Source organism: Harpia harpyja, chromosome 8, assembly GCF_026419915.1.
Source record: "Harpia harpyja isolate bHarHar1 chromosome 8, bHarHar1 primary haplotype, whole genome shotgun sequence".
In the NCBI taxonomy this organism is placed as follows: Eukaryota; Metazoa; Chordata; class Aves; order Accipitriformes; family Accipitridae; genus Harpia; species Harpia harpyja.
Window position 1 is genome coordinate 46,457,759 of NC_068947.1, and position 20,696 is coordinate 46,478,454.

At 44.4% G+C, this 20,696-nt stretch overlaps 1 protein-coding gene across 1 annotated transcript in view; it reads right to left on the reverse strand.

The window, feature by feature from the left end:
* The window catches only part of CCDC191 (coiled-coil domain containing 191), a 21,912-nt gene continuing 1,216 nt past the window's right edge, over positions 1-20,696 (reverse strand). Inside the window, exons 2-16 of the mRNA XM_052794312.1 lie at positions 20,259-20,400; positions 17,811-17,942; positions 17,092-17,270; positions 16,369-16,592; positions 15,410-15,566; positions 13,322-13,512; positions 12,306-12,555; positions 10,456-10,925; positions 9,257-9,351; positions 7,525-7,607; positions 6,038-6,139; positions 4,736-4,879; positions 3,377-3,529; positions 2,840-2,994; positions 1-1,342 (exon numbers count right to left, since the gene is read on the reverse strand). Coding sequence (XP_052650272.1) covers positions 1,210-1,342; positions 2,840-2,994; positions 3,377-3,529; positions 4,736-4,879; positions 6,038-6,139; positions 7,525-7,607; positions 9,257-9,351; positions 10,456-10,925; positions 12,306-12,555; positions 13,322-13,512; positions 15,410-15,566; positions 16,369-16,592; positions 17,092-17,270; positions 17,811-17,942; positions 20,259-20,400 — 2,610 coding nt within the window. The 3' untranslated portion in view covers positions 1-1,209. The remainder of the gene's footprint in view (positions 1,343-2,839; positions 2,995-3,376; positions 3,530-4,735; positions 4,880-6,037; positions 6,140-7,524; positions 7,608-9,256; positions 9,352-10,455; positions 10,926-12,305; positions 12,556-13,321; positions 13,513-15,409; positions 15,567-16,368; positions 16,593-17,091; positions 17,271-17,810; positions 17,943-20,258; positions 20,401-20,696) is intronic.

The following is a 20,696-nucleotide window of genomic DNA, read 5'->3' on the forward strand; positions in this document are numbered from 1 at the left end:
TTGTGTTCATTTCAGGTTTGGGTTTATTGGAAACTTTCAGTGCATATACAGGTTTTAAAAATTATCTGATACAATGGAAAAACAGTAAACTCTTCTTCCTGGCATTACCCAAGTGCTCCCTGTACTGCCAAATGCTTTCGGAGAGAACTTTGCCTATCTTGTTGTGAGGGGGAAGTGATTCCAGGTTCCTGCCTTATGCTGTTGCTAAGACAAGACATACTGAACATTATGGCATTACCCTGTCTGCACTATGCTGCAGGTAAAGGTTGGACAGTGATAAGAAACTTTCATTTTAATCATGTCAGCTTTAACTTATGTAAAAATAGAGCCTGCTTTTTTCTTGGATTTTTAGGTTTTTTGAAGTGCTGGATCAAGTGAAAAGGCCCAGACAGACTTGCACAATACATCCTTAAATGCTACAGTTAAACAGCTTGGAAAATGTTTAAATGACAAGAAGATAGTGGCTCATAAACTTGGAATCATTGCTTGCCACCAAAATCAAAGCACTGTGCTTGCGAGCTGGCCAGTGCTGTGAACTAGGCAGTCCCTTGAAAAAGAATTCAGGTTTTAGATTGTCCATATGTGATGCTGTGATCTGGATCATTAGCAAATATGATTTGCATAAATAGCTCTTCCCTCTCCTCCTCCCATCCAAACTTCCCTGGCACAGTTAGCTAGAAACTGTTCTCTGGGTGGCCAAGTTCGCAGTAGTGGTTGGGGGTCAGCTGACAGTCAGGTCTATTTGCTCCCTGATCAAGCTGTGTTACCCTACAGAGTACTGGCAACAGAAAAGCACCAGGTTACTGCTTAAGGAAAAATAGATGCAGTTCAGTTCTGTGCTTCCTGTGATGGAGAAGGATTCGTGTCAGTGCTGCAGCTCTGTGTGTGGAAATGGTCTTGGCCTGAAACACACCGTGTGCTAGGCTTTGGTTACCTAGCCTCTCTGCCACCAGCGAAGACACCCCTACGGAGACTTCACATGAGGACCTTGTGGGGAATAACCCCCTGAAGTACAAAGTGAAACCGTCAGCTAAGTTTCCATATATGCTTAGTTTATGACAGCAGTGACCCCAGGGAGCTTCCTTTGGCTGTAAGACCCTTTGCACTGGACAGGACTTCCCCTTGGATTTGTTTCAGTCAGTAGGAAGACAGCACTGAACAGAACCAGTCTTTTTGTCTCCTCTCCCAGTCATCTTTGACTCTCTTCTGTCACGTTTGGAAGTTGGGGAGAATTTCAGCTACTCTTCTACGTAGCTGGTTTCTCCTTTCCTCTCTCTCTCTTTCCTTTTTCATCAGGAATGGGTACTGCTTCCATGCCTTGAATGCATTCAGCATGAGTCTCCTTAAAGAAATTGAGGACACAAAGAACGAAGTGACGACATGCAGATGTGTGCATAACATAAATCAAAAGATTACTTCCATTTGAGGGGGGAACTCCCCTAAAATAGCTGTGGGATTTGTCCTTTCTGCTGCTAGTCAGGGCTGTGACACGGTAAACCTCTGCATGCAGACCACTCCATTAATATGTCAATCATGCCAGGTTAAAATAACACATTGCCCTTCTCTAGTCCTCTCCCCCAAGAATTTTGCTCCTCCCTCTGACAGGATTCATTAGCTGGTGTTTGCTTAGCACTCCGAAGATGAAAGATGTTTCCTGAAGAATAAACGGGGTCTCTGAAAGCAGTTTCTTCAGGAAAAATGCAGGTTTGTTTGGTCCAGACCAACCACTTGGGAGTGCAGGCAGCTGGGCTCCAATTCTGACCTGATCTTAATCACCCCACCAGAAGTGCCTTACCCTGGGTTCCCATATGGGCAACAGGGAGCAACAGTCCTGCCTAAAGAATAGCTGGCTGTGTCAAGGTCTGAGCTGCCTTTTGCCAGTCAGTGGGGGAAAAGGTAATGAGGAATGACAGGTGATGATGCTCCTAATATGAGGTCATACATAGGATTAATCCAGTCTCTTCCTGGGTCTGAATTTTCCCTGGTGCCTCCAGTTTGCTGGCTTGTTGGGTTAAATCATGCACTGTTCTGATCTTACTGACACAGCAAGCCAGAACAGGTTTGCTCTACCACGTAAGAGGTTAATTTAATTTAATTCTTCCTCCAAGGTGCTGCAGATCCTGTTTGGGCTACGCACAGGCGCAGCCTATCTGTGACTGCATGCAGCTGACATGCTTTCATGGTGAGGTAGGTGAACATGCTTGTGTGTTCTGCTGAACTTGGACAATAGTTTTTTCTTCCTGTTGAAATGGACAGCTAATGCAGTTACGGGACGAGTGAACTGGGTACACCTAGCTCCAGTCATGATCAGTAGAACTGTCTGCTGTAGTTTTCACTGCCAAGTCAGGCTGACGGTGGCATAAACTGAAAGATTGCTTAAGTAGGGTTTCTAGTTGATCAACTTTGGATTTGTGAACTAAATCATATGCTGTGAACAAAACCATACAGTGTAATTCCAGCATAATCATTTGGCTTGCTATAATTGTACTTAAAGATTTTCCTAAGGCAGCTTTTAGCAGAAGCTGCGTGGCCAGATCTGCTAATCAGCTTAGAAAGTTTCAGCTACTTAGCTGCTTTCACTGTATTCTTTCAGCAGATTTAGAAGTCCTGTGAAGGGTACCACTAAATTTATTTTTCCAGGCTGCATGGAAAATTCTTACCATAAACCTCTGCTGATGTCGTCTGTGCATATCACAGAAGCAAAATACCAGCAATAAAGAACCTGTTTCACATGTTCTTGGGGAACAGATAATTGACCTGTCAAAAGTAGTCTCTAAAATAATCTATAGGGTATATTAAACCCAAGTAAAAAGAACTGCTGGCAAGGGAGTGCACTTACTTGTTACTGTGTTCAGTAGCAATCTTCAGCTTCTCCCATAAAGTACTTTTTTCCTCCATGATCACATCAAACCATGCCCAGAAGTACTTCCTCATGAGGCAGGCTGCATGGAGGGTACTCACTTTCTCCTCCAGAGTGGAGAGATAATCCTTGTACTAGGGAAGGAGGACAGAGAAAGAGGTGAGAATGGCTTCTTTCTCCCACCCCCCCTGCCCAAGAAGCAGAAACAGAGCAGTGCTGAGACTGTGGCAGTGAAGGGTAATGGGGACAGGAGTGGAGGAAAATCAGCAGGGAGCAGGATGAGACAGTGCAAAGGTGGAGGAGCAGTATGCAGGAGAGTGTCCTGGGTGGAGGAGAATGATGGAGAGTGGAGAGCTGAAAGAAGGTCTCTGAAGAAGGGAATGGTGTTGCTGGAATGGGGACAGTGTAACTCAGCAAAGGTTGGGCTGCAGGTGTGTAAAGTGGCACTTGGTGAGGGGAAAGCGCAGCAGCAGCTAGCTTGCTTGGTATCGTTTCTCCACTGTGGTGCAGGCAAACCTTTAGCCAGTTCTTGAAGCCCCGTCTCAGTAACGTATGGGAATAGAAGTCCTCAGCCTGAGACACCCTCTCCATGAGGCTCTCCTGGGTGTCCTGGAGCCAAGTCATCAGACATTTCCTCTGCAGCCCCAAGCAGTGGTGCCTTTGTGCCACCTGAGTAAAGACAGCAGAGACAGCAGCTCGTTAATTGGACTAGTGACTACATAAACATAAAGCTACAGAAAACTGGGTACGCTAGAAAATCACCTCAGCTTTTTGGGGCCCCCAAAATGCAGATGTCTGACAGCTGGCATAACTTACAGGATCGTTTCCCACAAAGAAGGGTCAGCATAAGGAACAAGACCAGTCTCTCTATCAGGCCACTGCTGCATCACTTCTAGAGAATACCCTTTTGAATTAGATGCTCGGTTTAACCTATTGTGACTGGAGCAGAGGCATGGCCTGTAACAGTTTAGTCCAACCACATCCATAACACTGACCAGCAGGGTGGACTTACGGAGCAGGTGCTATCCCTCTACTTCTTCCCAGCTGGAGGCCTATGTGCATTTGGTCGAGTACTGTAAGTAGCTGTAGTTCCAGTGACTTAAAGTGAAGCTTACCAACTTAGCCCTGGGCTCTGGATAAATCTTCAGGATATGGTTGAGTGTTATTAGTCCGCCCCAATAAGGCACGCCAATTCAGTCATGTACAGAAATATTTCACTAGCAATATTTATGTGCCAAGGTCTCAGAAGCTACCGCTTGCTATTCCACACTGAAGATACAGCCAGGCTAGAACAGATCGCTGGATTATCACCTGTGGTGTCCTACCTGTAGCAGTAGCCAACACTGCACCAGTAACTCCAGAGAGAGGGAAAGCCCTAGTGATGGGCTGGGGTTAACTGCTATAACTACAGTGGCTTGGCAGTGTCTTACTGATTAGGTTTGCTGTGGAGCAAGAGAACTGACAGGCTCGTGTCACATAACTTCAATTTATTTTTTTGGCTGTATCATACTAAACTAACTCCTACTGTGTTACTGGCATCAAATCATGTGGCAGTTAGTACCGCAGACAAGTGTAGACTAACAAAAGATGGTTTCTCATTAGATTGAAATTCATTCCTTTCTCTGTCCTTTTGGTTCCTGTTTAATCAGCTATAAATGAGGATGCCACCCTTGTGGGTTTTTGATGACCTTTCATGATTATTGTCAGATGGGCTGATTTAAAGAACTAATATAGGACAGGGCGTGCAGGGAGAATTTTTGCTTTTTCCATCTCTACCTGGCTTAAGAGCCTATTAAGGTTTCTGCTAAGTGCTGCATCCATTCTTCTTCCCTCCCTCCCATGGCATCAGTCCTTTCTTTTATCCTCAGCACCTACCACCAGGTTTTCCTTGGCTTGCTCTCTCAGCCTTTTCCATGGCACCATTCCCAGCTTTCTGAGCAGGACCTTCTCATAGTGATCTCTGGCCTTTTTCTGGAGCTGCTGCTCTTTCTCTAGCCTCCTCTGCTTCTCCAGCTCTTTCTACAATACAAAGAGAACTAGTGTTAATTCACTCCAGATGAAGAGGACGTAAAGCAATGACAATAAATTGTCATATTGGAGCTGGAGGTCCTGACCTGACAGGAAATAGGGATCTGCATGATCTTTAGCAGTGCAGACCAGATATGACCCCATGTACTAGAACCTGTGGTAGAAAGCAAACTGTCTTGAAAATTCTCATGGAAGATGATGGTATTTCTGGACATTTCCTTGGGCCATGTATCAGCACATGGCCTTCTCTCAGCAGGGCAGATTGGTGTTACTGTAGCAAACATATAATCTGTGGCTACCAGCAGTGCTGACCTAGCAGGAACCTCCTTTTGATGGGCCTTCATCAATGTGGGGAGGGGTGCTTTGGTGAGCTCGAGGAGGGCAGCTTTCTATGTTTATAAAACTAGATTGAAAACATGTCCAGAAATGATTCTGAGTTTATGCATGAGCCCTACCACTTCATCTAGCCTAAATAGTAGGGGAGGGATGTGGGTGTTATATAACTGTACTATATTACTTTTGTCTGAGACTCAGGGATGAAGGTCAAACATCCTAAAACACTCAATCCAAGTAGAACAGTAGTTGTAGGTCAAATTCCTGTAGGATTTCAAATGTGCTATTTGGGTTATTAGGACAGCTCATTTCCAAGTAACAATAATGAAGTGGGGCTATTCCTAGGCTAGCTCCAAGGAGAGGATGCTTCTGTTCTTCAGATGGAAAGTTGCCCTTGATATATCTGTCAGGCTTGTTTACTTTTAAATCCTGAGTTTGTGACTGGTATCATTGTGTATGCTGGAGGGGGATACAAGTGGAAGGAGCAGTCTGAAAGTAGGCTGAAGATGCTGCCACTGTGAGGGCTTATGTAGCTATACCTCAGCAGTGAACGTCCACCAGCTGTGACCTCTAGTCCTGCTGATGAGACAGAGACAGTATATAATTCATAGTGCGTTCGGTCCACAGCCCTTCCCCTAACGTTGCCAAAAAGGGGGAAGGTGGTGAGGCTATATAGCGGGTGCTGTGCTGTGGATCTCTGCTCTACTAATGGAGATCTCCATTTCACATTACTCTGGCTGCTGACTGAGTGCTAGTGGGTAACGCTCTTCTTCTTCTCCCTGCTAAAGGTGGGAAACAGGTGAGGTGTTTGGTCACCAGCTTCTGCTGCCTTCTCTCCTCCCGTCGTTTTTCCTGCTGAGCTTCCTTTTCCTTAGCTTCCTTCCTCCGTCGTTCTTCCTCTTCAGCCTTCAGCTGGGCCTTGAAATGGAGAAAGTGGAGGAAGGTAAAACGTAATTTGGTGCATGTGACCTTTTCAGAGAACACAGACCTCTAAGCTTTCCCCGTATTCCTCTAGTATTGACCAGCACCTGAAACTTCAGAAGGAAGCAGACTTGTCACATACTAGACATGATCTGTGCCAGACAATGAACTGTGGAAGGGAGAGGAAGGAGGGACTCTTCTTTCTACTGCCTATATATATATATCTTTCTTTGCCCTAAGTTATAGTATTTGCCCACTCTTCCCCTAAAAAATTTAAACCACACACCAAGTTATTTATTCATAACCTGATCGCTGAAGTCAGTTCTGAATCCCTGGGGACTGCTCTGAAGTTTTACTTCTACATGCAAAGCAGCTTTACAGGTACCCAAACATTTCTTTCCCCAAACACTGAGGATCAAAGAAGTTGCTTTACTTCAGTACTGGTCATACTTGCCACAATATCCTTCTCTGAATGTTTATCTACTCCCATTGCAAACCCCACTCTGCTTTCATTTCACCAAGCTTTTGCTCTTGATGTATGCATCAAAGGCCTAAAACCTACACCAACCATAATGCCTGATTACTATGACTGTGCTTCCTGAACTCTATGATTGTGGCAACTGCCGCTGAGGAAACCTAACCTGATCCTTGTCTGTTTAGTCTATGGTTAAAATGTTCTCTAAGGCTCATTTCAGCCTCCTGTGTACACAAGTACATCTCTCTTGCTTGGAGAAGGAAGAAACCCTGGTTGTTTTAGGACCCCAGTTCTGAGCTTTCTAACCCTAATGCAACTTACTATCAATGTTTTGGGCTTAATGCCCTGAAGCTAAGAAGGCTCCTCTGTTGGATGTGTACCACAGAACTTGTGTATTAACTACACAAACATTGTCAGTATCTTCTCTCTTCAGCAGAGATTTGCTAGAAAGGTGCAGGATTTTTACTAGGTGAGACTGCACATCCTCAAGCTGCACGTGACCAGACAGAAAAGGCAGGGGAGGGGAACCCCACCACTGTCAGGTCCAGTCAAGTGGATCTCTGCATGCACTTCCACCCTTCCCATCCTCGGCAAGGACAAGTTACTGTCAATGGGGTAGGTGTGAAAGAAGTGTTGTAGGGGTGGTAAGGGAGGCTGCTTCTGGAATTGCAACTGCATCAACATGAAGTGTCTGCCTGTGATATGGCAGAGCTAGTGCTGTCACCATATGCAAATGCAGCAATAACTACTTCTTTTTATGTGTGTTGGACATCTGCTTTCTCACAACTATGAAACTCCTGTTTTGGATAGAGGGCCTTTTCTTGTCCCTGACTCTGGGGTTAAAACAGCATTTCTTGTAAATGGAATAGTGTGAGAGAGACTTTATTTCATTTTCCACTTGCCTTACCAATTTTTCCTCTTCTCTTTGTTGTTTGGCTTCTTCTAGTTTCCTTCTCCGTTCTGCACGCTGAGTTGCTCTCTCCTCCATAGCTACAGAAACAGAGGATGTAAGGCTTAGTGGAAATGCACTATAGGATAATGGCAAAAGTTTGGTGAACAAGGATGACCGCTCTACTGCCAGGCCCCCATTGACCTGGCAATGCCAGCACAAAGGGACTTGCTTTTTCTGCTGCCTCTTATGGCTGGCAGTGTCATGAACAAAGAACTCATAAATATTTATGAGATTACTCAGGACTACCCCAGCTAAGTTCACTCCACCCTCCTTGGTTCACAGTCACAGCCATAGCCATGAGGCTCAGTTATGAAAGGAGCTGTATTCAGAGGTTTTATCCCTGTCTTCTCTGATTGAGTGCTGAGGCTCAGGGCACCTGATTCAGCAGCAACTGCTATGAGGTCTCCAATACGCTCCAACTGCTTATTTAAAAAGTGACTTCATGATAGAAAGCATCCCTGCCACAGTGACACATAGGTACTTGGTCCCACTAATGAGAAACTACTGCTTAATGCTTCTTTTGGGAGACAAATTGCAATGCGTGATCTTGCTGGCTATCGGCAAAGGTGTTACGGCACTGACGTGACCACACAGAACGTGCAGTGGAGTCGAGAACCTGTGCTTGCTTCTTCTGGAGTCACAAATGAAGCACAGGTTGAAGCAATCGATAACTGGGGGGGTATTTAAGTGTTTTGATCACAATAGGTTTCCTCAGATTCTTTTCTCCTCTCAGCTGTCCCAGGATTCTCTGCCAAGGGAAAATCATCCAGTGATAACTTATTCACTGAATTTTTGGGGGATCTTCAAACAAAAAGCACTTGAGTGCTCTGAAAATATGCTTACTCTCTCTAAGGTGTACAGAGTTCAGGCAAATCAGAGTGAGTGATAGCTTGGACTAGGTAGCATTGGAGCTGAACACTGTCAGTTAATGAAAGGCAACTATTAATGCCCAACTATCATGGCCAAAAAGCTCTGGTGATCCCCAAACTGGTAAATATCACAATGATCATATTCCAGACAACCTTTCATGCAGACTGTGATGACCGCCCAGTTGATATGGAAGGACATGACATAGGGATACAACAGAACCTGATCTTAATTTACTGCATGAAAAGGCTGTGCTGCATGTTCAACGTGTATGTGCTGTTCCATACACTGTTCCAGTGTATGTGCAGTTCCCCAGAGAAGGGGAGATATCTCACAGAGGGCCAGGCTCCGGAGCTCCTTTCCCAGCCTAGCTACTGTTGTCTCACAAAACCGTGGGTAGGCACTTGATTCCCTTTGAAACCTCAATACTTCTGTCAAAGGTAGGTGAAAATGACTGGTCAGTTTAAGTGTTACTTGGATGCACAATGAAGGGAATAAGACCAACAGCAGAAAATCCTGTAGAGCTTCTCTCTCTGAGTCTTGTCACACCAGAAACAATCACAAGCGTTAGGAGTAACTGCTACTACAGTGTACTAAGCATGGACCTGAGGGGCTTGCAGTGGCCCAGGTTTTACAGATGCCTGACTTGGGCACGGAAACAGCTCACCCTTTCACAGCACTGGTCAGGCTGGGAAAGAGAGCTGAGTTTTACTTGCATACTGTCATCAACCAGCAAGGCTGAGGTGAAGAAAGAGAGAAGTTTCCAGACAAGCTGTTGAGAAAAGTGGTCTGGAATAGTTTTTGCTATCTAGAACAGTACCTTTCAGTATGGGATGAGCTGAGGTCAGCTGGCTGGAGGGCCTCCTGCCTTGCATCGCTGCCCTTGTGTTTTCTGGCCCATGAGAAACAGGTGGACTATGAAAGGAAAGAGTAAAGGAATTCATCAATGAATGTGGTCAAATGACATCTCACACCTACCACCTATGGTTGAGAAACAGGCCTTGTAGTTTCTATTCTACATTGTGCTGCATTTTCATTCTGAATCCCTGATACCTTTCTTCTGCTTGAAATGGGATTAATGATTGTCCTGGTTTCAGCTGGGATAGAGTTAACTGTCTTCCTAGTAGCTGGTACAGTGCTATGTTTTGAGTTCAGTATGTGAAGAATGTTGATAACACTGATGTTTTCAGTTGTTGCTCAGTAGTGTTTAGACTAATGTCAAGGATTTTTCAGCTTCTCATGCCCAGCCAGTGAGAAAGCTGGAGGGGCACAAGAAGTTGGCACAGGACACAGCCAGGGCACCTGACCCAAACTGGCCAACAGTGTATTCCATACCATGTGACGTCCCATCCAGTTTAGGAACGGGGAAGTGGGGGGGGGCAGGGATTCACCGCTCGGGGACTGGCTGGGTGTCGGTCGGCGGGTGGTGAGCAATTGCACTGTGCATCATTTGTACATTCCAATCCTTTCATTATTGCTGTTGTCATTTTATTAGTGTTATCATTATCATTATTAGTTTCTTCTTTTCTGTTCTATTAAACTGTTCTTATCTCAACCCACGGGTTTTGCTTCTTTTCCCGATTTTCTCCCCCATCCCACTGAGTGGGGGGGAGTGAGTGAGCGGCTGCGTGGTGTTTAGTTGCTGGCTGGGGTTAAACCACGACAATGATGCATCCTTGCAAAGGAGCTGAGTACCCAGGGCTGCTGCATGTTCTGAAATACTGAGGATGACACTCTCTTTTTTTCTAACTAAATAAATCCCTGTTGCTACTACGTGTGACACTGGTGTTGCTGTTTCTAAGTGGATCCTGTATGGATCACATGGTGTTGAGCCATTGCAAAAAGGGAGAAGGACGGAGAATTGTAGCCAGCCTGATACCGCCCTTGAGGCTAAGTCACAGGTGAGAGGAAGAGCAGATAGCGCTAGCATGACTGAAGTGTGCCTGGCAAATTCTGGCTCAACTTGAGTAGGAATGACACATACTGACTAATTGAGCCTGCTTTATCGAGGGCATATACCTCAAACGGGTTGTATTCTTGCATCTGGATTGTTTTTCCCTCTTCAGTTTTTCCTCCCTGGTTTGTGAAGCAGAGTTGTTAAGAGGCTGGGTTACAGCTGTGGCTTGTGCTGACTCTTCTTTAGCTCTGCTCAGCCTCTGATTTTCCTGCAGTTCAAGGATCAGCTCTCGCTGTTTCTGAAGCTGCTGCCTCTGCTCCTCAATCAGATGTTGCTGGAAGGCATGACGGTGCTCAAAATGGCTACCATAAGCAGGAGCTGTCTTTGGACCAGGTGCCTGAAACTGCTGGGGGAGAGAGACTATTTGATTCCTGTACACAACCTCATCCTGGGCACTCAGGGCTGCATGTTTTACAGTAATCTCCCAGGCAAATTTGAGTTTTCTGTAGGAATGAGATGTGTGAGCAGCATCCCAACAAGAGTGGTCTCTGGTCTGGTCAGGTTCTTTCTGTATGAGACAAGTTTTGGTTGGCTAGGGAAAAAAAAAAAAAAAAAAAAGAAGAAAAATTTGGCATTGATTAAAACCAAGCACTCTTCTGCCCTTTCTACATAGTAAGTGTTTCTTTAATGCAAATCTAGTGAGATGTCCGATATATAGGGCAATCTCAGCTATGCAATCTTTATCCAGTTCCTAGCCAGGGCAGAGGGGCCTGGTTATGCACAAAATGGGAGGCTGTGGGAAAGAACTGTTAAGGAGCTGTGTGCCACTTCACTGGGAGGAAGAAATCCTGATCAGGCAAGAGCTCTGGCAGGAATATATCCTGACTATTCTGTTAGGGAGCACAGCTCAGGACAGCTCATTTCTCAAGGGTTAGCTCATCTCTCAGGGATTAGCACACTCCCTTTTGGACTGTGTTGTCCCCACTCAGCACTCAGATTGAGAGTAAAGGAAACAACAGTTGTTGAAGTGATCTACACAGCTGATCTACTGGACAGTTCCTTTTCAGATGGAAGAGAAGTCTACAAGGTGCTGCTTCCTCATGCGTCTTCTCCAGCTTTGATAAATATTACCATGAAACTGGTGCACAGTGGGGAATGAGGCTGTGCCTTTTCTGACACACGGTCTTTCTCTGAAGAGGCATCAGATGTAAGGTCTGCTTTCTGATTCCTAGGTCAAACCCCAAATTCAGTCCCATCCTTCCAGCACAAATTTTACCAGTGCATCAGAAGAAAAATATGGGCCTACTAGGGTGATACAAGCAATGTGGGAAAATCAATTTTTTGCTGACATTTAAGCAAATGAAAAGCTTGACCTCTAATATGTGTGTGTGAGCTCTCGTGCTAGGATCAGGATACTGCTGTGGTACAGGTTTTATAGACAGAAAGGAAGGGCAGGCTCTGACCTGACAAATGACAATTTAAGGAAGCAACCTCTGATTCTCCTCTCCTACCTACTTGTGATGTGCATTATCCTGAAACAGCCAGTGACAACTTTTTCCCTCCATGCTTAAAAGCCAGAAAGCTGCACTGGCATGACAAAATCCCTTGTCATGCAGTCAAGTGTTATTCTTTTTAGGTCTGAGCAGGCATCAAAGATGTAACTAATCTCTCAGCAAAAGTGATCTGGGGGTGGGACACTCATTGCGACTCACAGTACATGAAGGGTTGTTCTCTGGCAGCATTAGAGATTATTTTTAAAACTCATCCATTGTCCTTCATGTTTGCCTCTTATTTTTAAAGACTTCTCTCCTGAACAGCTGCAGGCAGGTATTTGGGGGTCACCCTGTGAAAGGAGCCTTACTCTGGGACAATGTACTCTTTTATTTCAGATTGCACAAACGAAGTGCTTTGTAGGAGTACTGAGATGCCAATAGATGACATGGGATCGATAGACTACAAGGGAAGGATTTACCTGGTCTTGCTGCAAATCTTGATGATGGTTTACAGCTGCTGTCCCAGGCTTGTTAACCTCCAGTGGCCTGTCCAGACCACTCTTCCCCAGTGACACTGCCTCCAGCAGCTGTGCCATCTTTCTCTTCGTCTCCTCCCTCTTGATCTGCAGCTCTCGCTTTTCTGTCTCTGCTTGGCTCCAGCGCTGCCATGCCAGAAAGCAGCAGCGCAAAAGCCGTCGCTGGTTATGCTCCGCAGACAGTTGTTTTTTCCTGAATGAGAAGGCACTTGTGTTATGATAGGAGTGAGGCTTCTGCCCAGGCCTGCCTAAAACAATTGTATCAAGTACAGCAGTCCAGGCCATGGCATGAGGCCCCGTAACTTCCCGAGTCTTTCTGTCACTTAACTCTGAAGGCCCTCCAAAGCTGTCCATAGTTTCTCCAAGGAGGAGTGGGAGGGCAGAAAGGATGCTCATTATTTTGAAGTAAGTTTCCCTAGTTCACATTTTGCAATTTCCTGTGTCATCCTTGGGCTGTAGGATAGGTGCAAAAGAGGTACCCTGTTTCCTTACCAGCTGCATAGGGGGAAGCAGCAGTGCCTCACCACACAGCCTGCCAGACACCTGCAAGAGCAAAATTTTCTCTGGCTGATAGGGAACTCATCCAACAGCCTCCTCAATGAAAGACACTGGCCAAAATGATCTCTGCTATACTACTACTGAAATAGGAAATAACTATATTAATCAGGAATAAATATGGCACTTCATATTCTCTGGGGTCCAGAGCAAGCCAGGGTGAGATACCTAGAGAGAATGAGACGCAGGCTTGTTGGAAAGTCCTAAAGCTCTTGTTTATCTCTGTCCTCCTTTTCATCTGTGCCACAATGCCTCTGGCAGATTGCAGGCAATATAGCAATTTTCTCAAAAAGCTACTGTTTTCCTCCTGCTGGCTAACTGGCAAGCCCCTTTTACAGTCCCTGATCACTGCACTGCCCAAGTACTGCTGCAGTAGGAGGAATTCCACAGTGTAGGGTCACTACCTGTTTTGATCTTGGAGATGAACTTCCAGTTGCTGTATCTCCTGCTCTACTTTCTGGTCCCAAGTATAGTTTCTCCAGGCTCGCAGGGCCTTCAGTTGGCATTTCCAGTCAGCAAGGGCTCTGGCTTTTCCCATTTTAATTCTGTGCTCCAGAGTGACCTTCAGCCAGGCAGAGAAATGTCGTTGCATGCACTGCATGGGAGAGTTTCAGAAAACCAATGAGCAAGACACAACCCATCACACAAATGCTGATCCTCTCTACCCTTCCCCTTATCTGACTTTCCTTTTTGAGATTCTTTTCGAATCCCCACTTTCAACAATTACCTTGAGGGTAAAAAAAAATAATGCAGAGCACATGCAGGTCTTCTATAAAAAGCAGAAAGGGACTAGAAAGATAACATCACGGGGCTCTGCTTTTGAGTGAAACACGCTTAGTTCACCAAGTGTAAAGGAATAAAATGGGTGAGCAATGTAGAATTTCTGGAGGCAGGAAAGATGTTTCAAAATCTAGAAAATGTCTAAGATGCTACAGGTAAGAATGCTTCTGTGGAGAACAGTTCACAAATACCTCCGTGGACCACTTGTTTGGTGTTTTTTGTAAATTAGACAAAAATCAAGACACTTCCTAGTGTGAATTTATGACACGTTCTAAGCTCACCCTTGTTCCAGTAGGAAGCCAAACCTTTCCCCTATTGTGTAATTAGACTCACTGCCTCTGGGAGTGATTTACGTTGTACAGAACAGCAATTTGCTATCTAATCTACCCCATAATTCTAGTCCTGTCGCTGCAGACACTGTTCATTTTGATCTGCCGAGTGGGTCAACTCACAGGACTCAGCTGTTCCCCTTTTGTCACAATGCCTTGTTTTAATTGCATTCCTCTCACTCACTGAAATCTCCAAATGGAGACTTAGAAAAAGGACAAACTGTCAGTGCATTAGCTATTTCTTTCTGCTTTAGGAAAATAATCAAAGTGTCACTATTGCTTAGCTCAGCTAAGCCGTGGCTTCTCACATTATGCCAGCCCTAAATTGTTCTGTGGTTTCATGCAAGCTTATCTTCGTAGCTTAGACTGTGCTGCACAGAGGTTGTGTACTGCTAAACAGTAGCCAAGCTCAAATCCAGCAGACAGGCTGATGAAGTGAGCCATGGGGAGAATCACCATAAAAACTACAGGATTCTTCTACTAAAAAAATTCTAGAGGTAGATAAGTAGACATTAATGATGATGACTGCTCTATTAATTAAAAACATTACATGATGGATGGCATTCACACCTGCACTCAGGGAAATTTATTCCCTTTGCTGAGGCTGTCCATATAAAATTATTCAGTACAAAAACATCACTCTTTAATTGCACGTATTTGATACAACTATATGTTTAACCCAGAGCTGGCCATGGTATCACAATAATGAAGGTAAAAGAAATAGGTTCCTGCTAGGAATTATTAAAGTCTTCACGTTTGCCTCAAAAGAGCTGTTGCAGTATCACAGAATATCCTACTGCACCCAGTGGGAGTCGATCCTAGAGGAACCTGTTACTGTGGATAGGATGTGCTGGCATACTTCAACTCTTGGAGACCCAGCTCAAAATTCATCCCAGGCCTCAGTACTTCTCTCCTCTTCCCTCTCCCTGCTCCTGCACCAGGATCTGCAAGGTAATCTTTAAAATATCTTCCTATACACACAATAAGGGCTTCTCGAGCCCTTTTGTGCCGCTTCCCCCCTTTTACTTCCTTCCTCAAGGGAAAACAAATCCCGCTCCACTGCCACCTCTGTTCATCTGCCTGTTTCTCAATTGCAGATTTTATGTTCGCAACTGTCCTGGGAGCCACATCTTTTCCACAACTCTAAGTGAAACCTCCCACTAAGTACACTTGGGGCACAGACATACTGGGGATGGAGGCTCAGGATTTCTTGCTCCTAGTCTTACAAGATACTTTTTGCCCTGCTTTTCTACTTTCCTGGTATCAGGAGCAGGGCTTGGAAGAAGTAAAAAATTCTGATAACTAGCGCTTTTTACTTCTGTTTTGCAAAAGTAGCTGAGGGCAGGTAGCTGAGAGCCTCAGATAAAGAAGTGTGATGCTCACTCTCTGCTTATTGGTGTGAATCCTGCGCAGCAGCTCCTGAGCCCTTCTCTGTTTCTCTTCTCCTTGCTCTTCTTCCTTCAGGACCAGGGGCGGTGATGCAGTAATAGATACCTCCTGCATTGACAGCTTCTGACTTTCTTCTTGTCTCTTCCCCTCCCTGGAAAGTGAACAAACCTACAGATCTAATACAATGAGGAAAGTACTGTAGCGCAGATTTCACTCTCTTTTTGGCCAATCCTAAGAGATTCACCTCTACAGCTTAGAAAGTTGCTGATTATTTACCTCGGCCTTCTTAGAAAACAGCCTCTGTCATGGTTTGGGGTCCCAGAGATTAAACAGTTTGGAGCATTTCCAAAATATAGCAGGCAGAAGAAAATAGTAAGATTTCAGTAAAGCACTTGCATGAGAAGATTTAGGATCTCAGGGCTGCCTAAGTAAATAAATGGCATCCCTACAAGTCACATCTCTGTGACAATCCAAGCTCAGCAGAAGCAAAAATTATGTCTCTGCAGAATTCCCAGCCAAGAATGCACTTTATTCTCTCATAGCAGAGGAAGTATTTTAAGTGCTAGACTTTCAACACAGACTATTCTTCTTTTTTTTTTTTTTTGTGTACTGGCTTTCATGCTGTGTTAGACACTAACAAGGCTGGATGTGGCCACAGGGTTGATGGAGAGAATGCACGATAGTGTAAACACCCTCCTACTTTGTGATTCAGTCTACATACTGGTAATGGCTGAGGGGAGGCTAACAGTATCTTTAGCCCAACTTCCCACTAATGATAAACTCTGCCATTGACATTGGTAACAAAGGAATAAAAGGTTTTGGGAGAGCTTGGAGACAGAGGAATAGCAGATGTTTCCTTTGGGACACCACCTCTCCTCTTACATTTAGCAAAAGGAGCTGATAAGAGAAGTGTTCTTCATACAGTTCTTTCCATGACCCCCTCTCCCTCTTACATTCTCCATGCTTTTGCCATGGTACGCCTCTTCTCAGCCATTTCCTTTCGCAGCTTCACCATTTCCCTTTGGATTTCCTCCTCCTCCTTCTTGGCCTTCAGGGCCTTCCTTCTGTCCTCCTCCTGTGCTTGGAGCTTAGCCTCAGACAGAACTGATTTCTTCAGGGACTTTTCTTGTCTCTGAAGCTCTAATGCCTTCTGACGCCTCATTCGGTTTTCTTTCACCTGGGAAGGAGGAATCAGCAAAAGTCAAAGCAGATGCCAAAGGCTGAAGAATTTGAGGTTCATTGTACTCTGACAGGGTGAGTCACAATCCACCTTGCACATGAAGCAAGCAACCCTATCCGTAGCTGGCACTGACTGTACTCATTCTGCTCTCAGACCAGCAAAAAAACTCCATTCAAGAGAGTGAGGTGTTACTTGATGGGAGCAAACTCAGACCTGACTGCCATGGTGGCTTTTCCTGTCAGTCTTTGGAAAGGGGGGAAAACTTGAACAGATGTAGTGAAAGTTGACTGTGCAAGCTACCGTGAATGGCTAACATGCATGCAGCAACGCAGTAACGTTTCAGATAAACTGTGGAAGAGTATCCTCGGGTATTTGCCTGCAAGTCAGAGATTATTGCAGGTTGTGAGAGAATAGTGGGGAAGTATCACTGAGCATTCACTCTAATCCTATAATCCTCCATCTTATTCCTTTTAACTGTGCTGCCTTGCCTGCTCACCTGCTTGTGTCTAAGCTCCATGATTATTCGTGGATCTACAAGTTTTTGTTTTTCCTTGATGTCTTCAAGTCTAAGGTCTTCCGCTATCCCACAGTTCACGACTTCACTCTGCAAAAGATGCTGTAGGTATTCTTGGACAGAAGAACTTTCCAGTTCATGTTCCAGATAGCTGCACAAGTCTGAAATGAGGAATTCAGATTATCTCAGGCTAGTCTGAAATGAATAAGCCCCTCTGTCTCAGATCACAAAGCCTAACGTAATTAAAAGGATCACTTTCCCAGACTGTGAATGCATTTCTGATGAAAGTGGACACACTGACTGCACTCTATTTATCCCCAAAGAGTCTTAATCAGTCTCACATTGAACACACTAGAGCAGTAACAACATTTCATCCATTTTTTACTGCCTTGCCTCTGAGCATCTCGAACGGCTGTATAAATTTGACAGGCATCACAAATACCCATACACAAAAGAAATAAAATTTCTCTTTTATACAAGGAGACATCGAATGTTTATGAGGTGCATTTGTGCAGCCCTACAGCAAGCTGCTGTAAGAGCTGGGGGAGAAAAATCATCACCTCTAATCTTGTTTCTACTGAGCCCACTACCCTGGCCTCAAAGCAACTTTTACCTCTCAGTCTGACAAACCATGAGGCCTGGCTCCCTTCCCCAGCACATCTTCAGAAAGGAAGCCAGGAGCTGCTTTGTTGTGCTCTCACCATCAAACCGCTCATACTTCAGAAGGACTGCAGAAGGCTTTTCCACGAGGACAGTGTCAACCTCCTCTTCTCCATCGCTCATCAGCTCCCGCTGCAGTTTGGACTTCATCCAGTTACTGAGCAGCTCTTGGGCTATCATGAGGAAAGAGACTGGTGACTTCACTTGCTTAAAAAATATATGGGTAAGTATAAACTAGCAAGACTCTGTCTCTGGGATAGTTATATCACATGCTGGGAAGGCTGTCTAAAATGACCGTAAGCTGATCTGCAACAGAAAATGGAATAAGGCTAATAGTTCTGTTCTCATCTTCTTGATCTAAAAGAACAGGAAGAGAAGGTGGCAAACTTTTTTCCTGTCACATAGGTCACAAATGAATTCTTCTCCACCTCATTTTTCCTACGAGATTCTGTGGACATTTAGATCACTTGTGTGATTATTATAGCATTTATCAAGGAGATGGAATTCACATGAGGTAATTCATAACTCCAATAGCTTTCATATGTTTCACCATTGCACTTGCAGACACTTAGGTATTTTCCACATGTACAGCCAAGGATGTCATATGTTAAATACAAAAAGAACTACTGTTTGGACAAATGTTTGCTTCATGTGTACAGGTTAACCTTTGCAAGAACCACAGCTCCAGGAACAACTGGTGAGTCTAGATTACAAATCTGTCAGGTGGCAAGCTTCACCAGGGACTACCTGTACTCAGAATTAAGACTGCAACTACAGGAATGCACCCGTGATGGATTTGGTACTCCTCAGTGAGCTCAAATGCCTAGTGAACAACTGGGTATAAAGTCCTTCTGTGAACTTTTATTTGCATCTCTGCTCTTCTGTGGAAAAATTCCTTTGTTTCAGAGTTCCTACTAAAAAACAAGGACAGCTAACATGGCTGCTGCCTCAACAAACCACCTGGCCTTGCTGCATGGACAGCCAAGCTGTTCCTGAAGCAGAATGCAGGGCTGTAAACTGCAAGGCATCAGGAGCCGCCCGACGAGAAGCTGAGCCATCCGTGCAGTGAGGATGGGCAAAGAGCAGGGATCTCAGCAGCCACTGTAGTGCAAGTCATCCCCTGTAAAGGCACACAGCTGATAGACAGGAGGAAGCAGCTGCTCCAAATCTCTTGTTCTAACACAAAATGTAGATGCTCCCATTGAGTCCTGGTATTTCTAAGGCAATAAAACCTTTTTACAACTTCCTTAAAAAGGGGTGGGTTTTTTGAAGAAAACATAAATCTAATGTTTATTGTCCTTCAAATTACTTTTGTTCTCTTTCATAATCTCTCAGGCCAGCTCAGGAACAAGGAAATATATCCGATAGCAGAAAGAAGAGAGAAAAAGAGCTTATCACTTGGGGAAGGGTTACTTTTTTGAGTGGGAAACGTGAGCTCCTCGTAACTGGAATAAAAGAGTTCTGGCACTTCCGTTATTGATACCTTTCTTTGCAAAGTGGACTATGTGTAGTTAATACCATTAAGTATTCTAATAATGGATTCCAGATAAAAGGCTTTCAGTTGAGCTAGGAACAATCCTGAGAGATTGGTAGCTATAAAAAGGAAAACCCTAGCAGGGAAGGGCAAACAAAAATAATAAAGAACCATGAGGAAAGCAAGCAACTTTTCCACCAATTGCAAAGACAGCTTCTTTTGAGCCACTGTGCTGTATAATGCATTCAGACAGCGCACTGTAAGCAGATAGGCGTATTCTGTGCTATCAGTTGAACACTTGATTACAAGTGAAAAAGCTGACTTCCTGTATTGAAGTGGATGGTCTTGAGACATGTCTTCATTCTATTCTGTAAGGCTCACTTTTGAGTCTTAAAAGAATGGTTAACTCAGTTTTTAAAATCCTGTCTCTTATCAGCTTTTTACACTGCAGATGTACTTCTAGCACTGATGGGAGATAATTTCCCTCTCTTTTTTTAAATCTACCAGTTTTATTTTCAAATTTCAGCAAGCACTTGTGGCTGCAGGCGTTACAAAGGGAATATTTAGTTAGCTAATTAGTGAGGAAAATTTTGCATGGGAGTCAAAGCAAAACCACACAATTATTCATAGATGTGAAAGTTACACAGAGCAACTCCATTTTCACATCTGGCCCGCTATCAAAAATATGTCAGGTAATTTCATCCAGTTTCCTATAGCCCACTAACTTGTATTTGACCATACAGTGTGTCTTCAAGGGCAGTATTCATGTTCGTCTTGACCTGAAATCTCCAGGAGACAGAGAGTCTATCCTTCTCTTAGGTATGCTAATTAAGATCTACCTTGAACTCCAGCAGTTGATTCTTCGTACGCCTTTCTCCATTAGATGAAAGACATCTTACGATGAACTGTTTCTATGGTCTCAAGCTTCACAAGAGCCTGTTCAGACCAGAACCACAATGCTGGATCAAGAACAGTTCATTTTAGGCAGCTTGTGGCAAGCAGTATTTCAGCTCACCTTCCTCACAGGCCTCATCATGATCTTGCAGCTGTTCCACGGTTTCCAAACTTGTCACAGGACCACAAGGCCCCAGTGGATACCTTGACTTTTGAAGGGAAAAAGCTTCAGAGACAGCATACTCAGAGGCTTGGTCCGCTTTCTTTAAATTAAAGAAAGGAAAACATTTTTAAGGATTGCTGGATATTAATTTTCAAACTTCCTCTATGCAGGTTCTCCTCCAGAGAGAGCAAACATCAGTGAGAATGTAACACAAGACAGCATGGCTGTTTTAAGAAATAGATTTATTTTGAAACATGTTTCTCCGACTGTTCAATTGAATAGAGAAATTGGACTTAGCAATCATTAAGTAATAAGCATTCATTTGGCAATTAATGCCAATCATAGTGATTGGAGAACATGTAGGGAGAACGCAAACACCCAGCCCCGGGGGGCTGG